Source organism: Sinocyclocheilus grahami, unplaced genomic scaffold (genome assembly GCF_001515645.1).
Source record: "Sinocyclocheilus grahami isolate Dianchi unplaced genomic scaffold, SAMN03320097.WGS_v1.1 scaffold233.1, whole genome shotgun sequence".
Lineage (NCBI taxonomy): Eukaryota > Metazoa > Chordata > Actinopteri > Cypriniformes > Cyprinidae > Sinocyclocheilus > Sinocyclocheilus grahami.
In genome coordinates, this window is record NW_015505412.1 from 3,737,463 (window position 1) to 3,748,765 (window position 11,303).

Below are 11,303 nucleotides of genomic sequence, written 5' to 3' on the forward strand. Positions count from 1 at the left end.
ATATGTGGACTTTTTGGACAAAATGCACAATACATAAACATATATACATTTATCTTTCATAAATACAAATTATTTACAATCCAATTAAATAGCAGGAATATCTCAAAATGGTGTACAATATTGCATTGTTAAATTAAGAAAGACTGTATAAAATATAAAAGTATCTATTTGGTTTAAATGGTTTAAAAAAATGTAAGAAACATACAAATGCCATGTACAAAAAAAGGAAAGGAAAAAAATTCTACTCTTTCAAAGAATCTTGATCTTACTTTTTTTTTTGCTTTTTGAAAAAGACCCTAATGCAGAGGTTCACAAAACCAGGAAATCTTGACAATGATAAGGCTATCGGTTTGAACCAACTGGTACTTTCGAGCCTTGGGAATGTCGGAAATAGCTTAGCAGCAGTGAATGTTGACAGGATGAAAGCTGTACACAACAGCATCCATCATGCACTGCTGGTTAAACAATTTGTACCCAAGTCAACCCAAATATTTTCTGTCGAAAAACATACAAAGTTTGTATGTACCTTTTTCATTGAGCTATAACACATTGAAAGATGAGGCACTTAATTAAGATTGAGTTTGGTTTGAGTGAACGTCACTGATAGTCAAATCCATTGTAGGCACTAAGTAAAATCATAGTCATATATAACTGTAGATTCCGAAGACAGTTGTTCACATTTTTCACAGTCAAAACAGCTTGTTTCAATAACTTTGATTGCTTCTCATCACATATATGTCTATAAATAGCATTTCGAACCATATTCAAAAAATAAAAATACTCCATGGTCACAGTTCCAGATCCTTCTGTTGCATCTCCTCCACCCATAAGGCTGATTGATTGGGCTTCATGTGATTCACAGAGTGAGATGAACTTCAGGATGCCTGTTTTCTTCCTTTTCAAGGCTTCTGTGATTAACGAATCCTTGATTCTGCCCAGCTCTTCCAGAGAGTTCTTGGTCTTTATCTACATTTTAAATATGATGAAATATATATAAATTCTATTTGGGTCATTTAAAAAAAGGGGGGGGGGGGATTGTGCAAATAATGCAAGTTGTTCCTCAAGTCTTCAAGTCTTTTGCTTTGTCTTCGCAAAAGCATTGTCCATAACAAGAAGTAGTCATTTTACTCAGCAGCATGAATAAATAAATAATATAATGTAGATATAATATATACTCTCTTCACGTCTTCCTTTTGTCCTTTAAGACTGTAAACATTTTCGGGTCAGGCCCACTGGTGATTGAGGTGCTCCAGATTGAAGAATACTGTTAAACCTGAGAAAGAACAGAAAGAGAAAACCATTAACGCATGTTCTTTAAAAGCAACACACTGAAATCATGATAAATAATGAGAGAACTTAAAACAATGTCTGAAGATGCTTACCTCAGTAGCAAATACACATTGTTCTATGTGTTCAGGAATGATGTACACAGGGTGATACACTCCCTCTTTTGGATAGTTCAGTGGTGGAACCAGCAATGCAGATTCAGAGTTTTTCCTGAAATAAAGCAAGCACATCAGTGTTAGTTTTGCACACTGATGTCAGTAAAATAAAAAGCCAGAAACAAAGAACAAAATCAAACAAGACATGAACTTACATGTCTAGTTTGTTGTTTGTGGGTTTTTCGTCAATGCTCATATTGTAGTCCACCATCTTCTGCTTGTAATTAGATTTTTCATTGGAATGACTGTCCACAGTGGTAGATCTGAGTGCCACATCTTTATTGGACACCTTAAACGGACCACCAGGAATGAGCAAGGCCTCCTTTTCTCTGCCTAAAGTTGAAGCTGGGGTCAAAGAGACTCGGTTGTTGACGGACTCCAAGTCATTGCGTAAGGTGGTGGAGGTGATTTTTTGGCTTTGTCGCATCTGTCTCAGGACCACAATGGCGGCGCAGACTACTAGGGTAAGAGTGATGAGGCCTAGAGTGAATGAGACCACCAGGGCCGCTGGAAGAGGAGAGCTGGCCACAGCAGGCTTGTCTTTATCCTCGCAAAGTGTGCCCATGAAGCCTGGTGGACACTGGCAGACGGGCCCAGAGAAGTGGGTGTAGCAGGTCCCTCCATTCTCGCAAGGCTTGAGGCTGCAGGCGTCAGAGCGGACAGCACAGTTTTTGCCTGAGAAACCAAGCGTGCATGTGCAGGTATAGCCATTGATACCGTCCACGCAGGTGCCAGCATTTTGGCAAGGGTTATTCGCACAGTCGTCAATGTTGATTTCGCAACGCAAGCCTGAAAAGCCGGGGCGGCATCGGCATATCAGTCTGGTACCCATATCATGACACTGGCCACCTTAAAAAAAAAAACACACAAGGGAACCATATCAAAGCATTAGCCTAATAATGAGGGAACTTGAACTGAATAGCCGCTTTTCCACTGTCGGGCCAGTGCGAGCCAGGGCTTACAACGAACCGGGAGGGGCCAATGGGCTAGCACCTCAAGCCGCGAGCCCAAAATCATGCTGGATTTCCACTGTCAGGCCAGTGCTTCTCTAAAAACCCAGCCTTAACACACCTCTCTGAAGCAAACGTCACACAACATCACCATTTCACCAGCGAAGGGAAAATAAATGAAAGCTATCGCAAAACGAACTTGACATAAGCGGACGCTTCATCCTTTAAAAAGACTTTAAATGATTTACGATAAAAAAAAAATAAAAAAGTTACAGTGAAAGTAATTTAATAATGTGTGTCAGAAGTGCACATCAGTGATGCTAAATCCAACTAATATGTATAATTATTTCAGATAAAAAGAGAAAAGACATAGGCCTACTTGTTCAGTCGTGGCTGCTCCGTTTATTTGTAATCACAGAAATGCACAAAACAACTCAGTCTAGAGACATACACGTATAACACATTAGAAAAACATTGATTAAGCCATATGTTTCAACTTTAGAAAGAATGACACTTTATATTAATTTTCCACGAAATTATATAATGTGAGGATGTTTGGGCGCTGTCCTGCCTCACTATACTGTTATCCTTTCAGCCAAAGCAACAGAGGGAGCTCACAGACCGAAAAAGGATTATGAGTTATTAAATGGATATAAAATGTATTACATATGCGAATGCAGAAGTCAGAAAGACAGAACAAGAAACCAAATAAATACACGATTAATCATTTATGATTTGTCTAAGTTCTTCCAGTGGTCTCTGGTATTTTCAAAAGCATGTGTATTTATTATTATGCCGATGGTTAGAATACATAGCCTTTAGCATTGCATATAATAAATTTCTGCCTCACACAATGAACAGTTTTTGTAATTATTTGTTATTTCAGACACGAGCTGGTGTCTGAAGGTTAATTTTAAAATAGTTTAAAAATTGTTTTGAATGTTTTAAATTGCTGATTTTAGCTGGTAGCTTGATATGAAAACACAGGAAATGAGAAGAGGTGCCGGATAAACTCCGCCTTTGAACATAACCACTCCCAGCCCTAGTTGGCCCGCTTTGGCCCAAGGTATTCGGCGGGCCAAAAATCCCTGGCCGTTGGCCCCGAGGAAGCACCGACGAGGCACGATCAAGCCCCGGAAGTGACAGTGGAAACACGACTGACCCTGGCACGCACTAGCACGCTCGCTTTTGGCCCGACAGTGGAAACGCGGCTAATAATGGCAAGGGTGTAAACCAGGGCTAGTAATCATAACCCTTGGGAAAGCAAGTCTATTGCTTTATGACAGCTCTATCTCGCCATTCATATCAGTGTAAGAGCCTCACTGGCGTCTGTTCGATCATGCATGAGTTGTATATCACGCACAGTGGATGCATCTCAAAACAAAAAAAAACTGAAGGTTCAGCATGCTGCTGGTGGCGATGACACTGGAATGTTGTGCATTTATGACTGAAGATAAGGGGAAAATATGCTTACCATTACCACAGGGGTCGCTGCTGCATCGGTCGATTTTCTTCTCACAGTTGGAGCCCATGTAACCAGGAGGGCAGAGGCAGGAGTAGCCAGCAGTTCCCTTCTCCATGCAGGTCCCTCCATTGAAGCAGGGCCCGTCGGCACAGGTCATATCGCTGACCTCGCAGTTCTTCCCGTAGAAGCCTTGAGGGCACGTGCAGGTGTAATCATTCACCAGATCCTAAGAAGAAGCAAAAGCCATTAACATTCCTGCTCCAAGGACAAGAAAGGACAAGACTGTAAATTGTAGTGTCACAACCGGTTGCTTACATTGCAACTGCCTCCGTTCTTGCATGGGTTGCTGTCGCACTCGTTGGTCTCAATCTCGCAGTTTTTGCCGCTGAAGCCAGGCTTGCAGATGCAGGTGTAGCTGCCCTGGCCGGTGTTGGTACAGGTGGCGCCGTTCATGCAGGGCTTGTGATTGGTGCAGAAATTCAGATCCTCGTTGCAGAAAAGGCCGCCCCAGCCTTCCTTGCAAGTGCACTGAAAGGGCTGGTTGCAGGTGCCATGCAGGCACCCCGGGTGTCGCTGGCACTCGTCACAAAGGGGGCCCTGCCACCCGAGGCGGCATTTGCACTCACCGGGGGCCTCACAAGAACCGTGCTCTTCGCTACAGCCAGACAAGCAGATGGCTGTTTAAAAAGGAGAAGGAGAGAAAGGGGGACATTAGAATGACTGGGCATCGTAAAACAACCCCCCTTCTAGAGGCTCAGGCACATCAAGTATTTGTTAAGTACTAAACTAAGCAGCTGGGACGCACACAAAAGAAACACATGCCGTCTTTTTCATGGAAGGCAGAGCATATTAGGTTTCAGCGCGTGTCCTTGTTGAATCATGCTCTTTGCTTCTATTGTTACAGTGAACAAAAGCAAACTGGAGCCGTTGAACTTGCCCGCGTTATTTATTTCTCCGCGAATGTTCGTTTACCCAAGCGCCAACAATTATGTACAACATTCAAAAACACTTACGTTCTGCGCAATAGTCGCCTTTCCATCCAGGCAGGCACATTCTGTTGCCAGCGGTGTCACACTTGAAGTGGCCGAATGCGTCGTTCCGTGGGCGGCAGAAATCCGAGCATTCCTCGCCATGGTAGAATTCATCGCACACGACACGATAAGAAAAGCGCAGTTGGCTTTGCTCTCCGAGATGCACGTCCTGGGACCAGTCCTCGCCGATGGCGAGTCTTCTTTTGGTGGCCAAACGGCTGATCATGTTGTTGATGTTCTCTGGATTAAATAAAACAGCAGTTAACATATTGATCTAGAGGTAACAAATACATGTCGTGTACACTACTAAAACTACGCAGGTGAGGCAACAGTAGGGCGCACACCTGTAGACTGGTCAGAGGACTCTGCGTTCCAGGCTTCGATTATCAACGAGACGATTCCCTGTAATGCCAGAAGGCTCTGTTTAATATTACATGCATTATACATGCATACATATATACCTAAATACGAACTGATAATGAGTAGTATGTCATTTTGAGCTACTCACCGGCCACTTGAAATTAAAAGGCAAACGGATATGCGCACTACTGGAGACGGAGTCTGCGTTGAATATTCCTGTCGTTCCAGTGCCGTAAGTGCACGGCGGCTCTGGTAGTATGATATCATGTGAGTGCTTCAGGCAAACGCGGAAAAAGATCTGGCAGTCACTGGACCGTTTACACACACTGCTTGAGCTTGTGAAAGAGTGCACTTTCAACTCAAACACTCCGGATGATTCCGCCTATGGAAATAATACAGGACTATTATTAGCACGCTGGGAAAGCACTTGTCAAAGACGCGGCTTACAATACTTACAATAAGTGTGTTACAATAGGTGTGAAATACTCACCAGATGCGCCGATAACAAAATTAAAAAACACTTTAATAAAACAAGAGCCATTTTGGATCTTCTTGTCTGCTACTGAACGATAGCAGACTGCGAGAGTAGTCCGATATGAATGTTTGTAGTGGTATCCACGATTTAAGAAAAAAAAGAAAGAAAGAAAACTGTTAAAAATATCGGATTTCAAAGCAAAATGACTTAACTATTTAAAAAAAACTTAATGTCGTCTATGTTGGAGCTTACAAAGCAAAGAGAAACAGATTTCTAGCTCCAGGGGACTTCGGACCTGTTACCTTTCGTGGAGTGTGGACTGCGTTTAAATAGCAGCCAAGAGGAGGCGTGGCCTATGCGAAACCCATAAATGTGCTTTGATGGATTTATTTGATGATTCCCTGAACATCATGACGCTTTAAGTTCATTTTATAGTAAAAGAGATATTACAGCACAACATAAACTTTACATAACACAGGCATTTGGAAACTATACAAAAGTAGGCTATATGTTGACAACAACCAGCAATTAACCTAGTTAAATATTAACATGATCACATTGGTTTTTAAATTAATTCAAAAATCAAATCACAATTTATTGGACATTGCTCCACATTGTGTTCCTAAACATTATAGGAATAAAGTCTAAACTTTCTTTAAATATGTCTGGGGCGTAATTAAACCTGTGCCTCTTGTCATATAGCTATTTAAAGATGTGCAGAGGGGTTTTTATGTCAATTTGTAATTCTTGTATTCTTACCAAGTACGCACACTTTGTGTTTTCTACGATGTCGCGTGCCATGTCATTTTCTAAAAAAGTTTGTTTTCGTCTTGAATGGTCGTCACCGATCGCGGAAAGGGGGGTGGGTTGGTCGGGTGGAGGGGATTCGTACATCCCCTTTAATTCAGCACTAAAAATCCGTAATTGTTCTGACGCGTGTGAGTCGTTAAACCGGCAAGCGCTTTGTTGTGCCCTGGAAAGATCCGGAGGGCTCTTTTGTTATCTTGGGTTTGGATTGTAGGTCTTTGGTAAAGAGGGTGAAATGGTGGGGGTTGCGCAGGGCATTTAAGATTGCAGATAATTGCTTTCTGGAGTAAGAGTGTGTGTACGTGTGCGGGGAGGGGGCTCTCGCTACAGCTGTATGGTAATGCTTGCACCTGCGCACTGTGTTTGCGCTTCGCTTTCTTGATATACTATATGTGTAGCTAAACACACCAACTTCAGGTCACGATAATATGCATACGGTAGAATATTCTCTCATCGTCTTCACTGATTTCATTATTTTGATTAAGTTTAAACAACCTCTTTCTTATATAAATGACAAGCAAGTTTATTAATACGCTAAATTAGAGCATGCAGCAGCAGTTGCTGAAATGTTATTACACGCGAGCAGAAACTCAAAATTAAGAACTGCAGGTAAAAATTCAATTTTTGAGTTCACTTCAGTTTCTGTCGCACTATACTGGGCCATGTTAAGGTTAAACAGAGAAGACACGCGCGAACAATGCGCAGCGTTCCAAACTGTTGCTCGTGCTTTAGTGATTTTCTATTGTGATTCTAATGAGAGCAGCGCGTGCCTCTGCTGGCCCCATCTTTACCCCAGGCACGCTTTGCCCACTGGACGGCATCATATGATTAGGGGGGTTAGGAAGGGCTGCTATTGTTAATTTATTGTCGGACAATTATTTAGACAGTCTGGTTTCTTGGCTTCTGATGGACACAAGGAATACGTAAACAAGAGTTATATTATCTGTGTAAACAAGAAAACTGTCTCGGCAAATAAACAACTGGAATGGGGTTTGGTTGAATACACTGTATCCATACAGCGGTTATGTGGGTTAATGCAACAATAGTAATAGGTATATATGTCATTCATTTATATAATGTTAATATGCCAACCGATTAGAGCTATTAAAATATGATTGTTAGTATAAACTGTATTGGTTAACCAGGTGGAAGGCCGCACAATAACTCACAAATGCACAAAAAATCCAGCAAAAAATAACATAAAATGTTACATAAACACTCTAATATACAAAAACGATAACCATGATAAATTAAAATATTAGCAAGTAGAGAATATTTCTCCATAAATTATAAGACAATTTAAACTTTTTATTTATAAAAATCATTTGAGTATTTCTGTGGTAATTTGTGTATTTATTTGCATATAAAATGCTAACCTCTTGTTAATGTTTATGTAACATTTTATGTAGCCTAAACAATGTAACATTGTTATGCAGTTTGTTACTTTTGTTGAACTATATGTCATCTGCGCCCTTAAATATCATAGGGCCTATATCAAATTTGATTATTATTTTTTTGACATGTCCCAGTCCCATGATGAGTGCCCACGCTCGTTGATGCGCGCTATGGGGTACATGTTCAGCAAAATAGGTGTCGTGTGCTCATCATGTTCATTCGACAAAGAGAGCGATGAGGGGAAAGCGGGGAAAAGTCACAAAATCAATAGCCATCTGGCTCAATCGAAGACGCGCATGGTGCATCTCTGATGTTTCCTGATAGGTGAATGATAGATCAAACTTACACGAAGCCCCTTTCCCCCGGGGACATTAATTCGTGTAATAAAGTCACCACGGCAGTAGTTTCATTGCTTGCGTTTGCGGCTTACAAAATTAAGCCCTAGATGTTTTGCTTTGCGCGCCAGTGCTTAACACTTTCCCATCCACGTGTCTAACATCCAAACGGTGTAAGAGACGTCGCTTTGGCTGGGATAAAGCGTGTCTGTGACTGGGTGCTAGTGAATTCTGGGGGGAAGAGGAGGAGAATTGGCACATGGGGGTGAAATGACACATGGCGATAGTTATGGTGAGGTGTAGCCAGTGGCAGAAGGCGTATCCATAAATGTGAATTGGTGCCCCTCCGCCAAGGTGTGAAGTGCGACACGTGGTGCCCGACGCAGACCGGTTCCCAGGCTCCCTGCACGTGCTTGATGCTCCGAGGCGTCACTTTATTCGTATGTTTAAACGATTAAAAACGGAACCTAATGATTTTTATTTTTACGGTTCCGTTATACTGTGCTGCCTACAGTACGAAACATCAGTGGCGCCTGCAGGTGTACGGCTGTACGCACTGTGCGTACCATGAGACTGACCTGAGATTTGCCCCGCAAACATTTCAGCAGTTATTAAAGGCCTGTGTGTCCCGTATTTCTGTCGACTGAACCTTTTTGCAAACCTTTCTGTCTTTCGCATGCCCAAGTCAATTTCTGCAGATAAATATTACGTCAAATAGAAGCAGAAAATCGTGCTATACGCACTTTCATGAGATCGGGTTCGCCTACAACAATTAATTTGTAGGCTATTTTACAAATGGGAATACAACGAATTCATGACAATGTTTAAATTCAAGCTACTCGGTAAAACTTATAGTGAAAAGTACTTTAAAAGCGTCTGGATGCAATAAAGTAATTTTTTTAAGCTATTTTTAAAGCATTCGCTGCATGGATTTAAAAAAAGGCTAATACATAATTCACATATCAGACAAAATTGCGTTGCAGCAAATCCTTGAACTTTTAAGGTATTCAGAACAGAGCAACATAAAAATCAGAAAATATAAGCAGCTATACAATTATAGGACAAAGTTTTACATATGTGCCATTATAATTTATTTTAATTGTACAGAATTATAAAAACGCAAATTATAATCGGGCCTGTTTTAGGCTTTTTATTATTTTTATATTTTAGACATCCATCAATTATGGTGGAAAAAAATGACTCCTCATTGGACGCGCCTTTATAGAGAAATGCATCTTTAGGGATTACATAATGAAATAGTATCTATTTTTGATTTGAATTATTTCCTTTAAAAGTAGTAGTTTAAAGCTTTCTATATATTTTTATCATGCCTGTGAGACAATTTGCTGACTTTAAGTTCATCATTGTGAAGCGCTCCTGCTCAAGACCGAGACGGCAGAAAGCGTTTGTTTTCTTTATTTTATAAAAGCACAACCTTTTGTTAATATTGCCAGTGCACACAAATAAAACTAGACCCTTTACAGTTTAGAATGATGCATTACTCTTACCTTTATGAGCAAAAAATGACTGCGTATTTTAAGTTGTTTCTACTGTTAGAAAAAAATGCAAGTGATCGCGCTGGCGCCTCCAGGTCCTGCAGAGCTTCAGCTTCCACTCTCTGCACAAACGATTGGATAATAGACATCTAACAGCACACATTTATATAGGTTAAACATTTAAACTAACATTGTGATATGTTTGATATGTTTGAACTGTTTTATAGCTATAGATTTTATTTTAGGCAAGTGGTGATGATTTGAGAAGGCTAAATTGATCAAACTATGATCAATTCACTGTCTGCTCTGGCCACTTGGTCCTTACTAAAAAACACAAAAAACTTACATTTAACGAAACAAAAATGCTCCAAACGTTTTCCTAAATTAATTTTATAAAAAAACGAAACGAAATACAATCACTTTTCCATTACATACAAAACTGAACTATTTTAATAGCTGAAACAGTAGTAGGCTATAAGCTTTTTTGGGAAAAGGGGAAAAAAGACCCCCCCCCTTCAAAAAAACAAACTCTGTGCGTACCCTCGGAAAAAATCCTGCAGGCGCCCCTGCGAAACATCGTAAGTTATTATTATTAAACTATGTACTCAGATTCGCGAAATAACTCTTATGAGCTGGTTCTTCTTAGTGAATCAAACACATACAGCGTAATAGTGCGATAATCCGATTCCCCAGCGAATGACTCTTAAGAGTCGGTTCTTTTAAATGAATCATAGACACACAGCGTAGCTCGAGTCTTACGAACCGGTTCTTTTTATTGAAACAAAAACACTTAGTCGGAGCTGTTACTGAATGAATATAACTTACTAAAGGTAGCCATGTCCTAATCTAAATGATGTATTTAAGGCTCGTCAGACTATGTTATTGTTTGTTGATATGACAACGTTTAGTTAAAAATATTAATTCGTTTGTAATTAGTCACAGGCTATATATAAATTAAATGTCACCACATTTTAGTTTGAATGTTTTCTCAGCGTTTAGGAACAATTATTAGACTAGAATGCGTTTTCTGTCTCATGACCCTAAGCATAACATGGTGTGATTTTGCAGAGATATTCAAAGGTTACCATGAGGCCATCATGGCACGTGTCCTTCTGTCAAACGCAAAGGTGTGACATTGACAAAAGTTTAACACCTCGCATTTTGTGTCTCTCAATTGCCTCAAATTGTGTGCGTTCTGAAGCGTGCTGCTGGAGCATCGGCTCGGTCATTATGTGGGCTTGTTTTCGTTTCACTAGCCTATAATGTAAGAGGTTTTTCAGTAATGTGTATGAATGAATTTCACTAAGGTCGATCAATGTTTTTCGTTTAGTGTTTGTATGAGGCTTTTCAATAATTATGGCCTATAAGGCCCCTCATAAGTGTGGGTGTTATTTTAAGTGCACAAAGATCGAGTTAGACTGTTGAAGTAAATAATACAGATAAATTGATTTAGTGCTAGATTCTAATTCACACAAGATAAACAGAGGAACACAAACCGTTACAAACAATAGCTTTGAAAGTTTTGTTTAAATAGTTGCAATTGGTAG

At 40.4% G+C, this 11,303-nt stretch overlaps 1 protein-coding gene across 2 annotated transcripts; it reads right to left on the bottom strand.

Annotated features, from left to right (window-relative positions):
- Positions 1-215: 215 nt before the first annotated feature.
- On the bottom strand, positions 216-6,257 carry LOC107597549 (delta-like protein C). Of its 2 annotated transcripts, XM_016288667.1 has the most exons (9): positions 5,739-6,257; positions 5,397-5,630; positions 5,233-5,290; positions 4,871-5,128; positions 4,173-4,534; positions 3,867-4,083; positions 1,598-2,291; positions 1,383-1,497; positions 216-1,273 (listed from the first exon to the last, which is right to left on the bottom strand). In XM_016288667.1, exons 1-9 carry the CDS (start codon positions 5,787-5,789, stop codon positions 1,268-1,270), a joined length of 1,995 nt encoding a protein of 664 aa, XP_016144153.1. In that variant the 5' UTR covers positions 5,790-6,257; the 3' UTR covers positions 216-1,267. The 2 variants fall into 2 exon arrangements, with proteins under 2 accessions (XP_016144153.1, XP_016144154.1); XM_016288668.1 differs by lacking the exons at positions 5,233-5,290; positions 5,739-6,257 and having other exon boundaries at positions 5,397-5,439.
- Between the last annotated feature and the right edge of the window lie 5,046 nt (positions 6,258-11,303).

What these genes read in the sequence shown, in the direction of transcription:
- LOC107597549 (XM_016288667.1), bottom strand. Translation starts at nt 5,789, where the DNA reads ATGGCTCTTGTTTTATTAAAGTGTTTTTTAATTTTGTTATCGGCGCAT. An exon ending in AGGCGACTATTGCGCAGAAC is followed by an intron (nt 4,535 to 4,870) that starts GTAAGTGTTTTT and finishes CTTTTTAAACAG; the next exon opens with CCATCTGCTTGTCTGGCTGT. An exon ending in AGAACGGAGGCAGTTGCAAT is followed by an intron (nt 4,084 to 4,172) that starts GTAAGCAACCGG and finishes GCTTCTTCTTAG; the next exon opens with GATCTGGTGAATGATTACAC.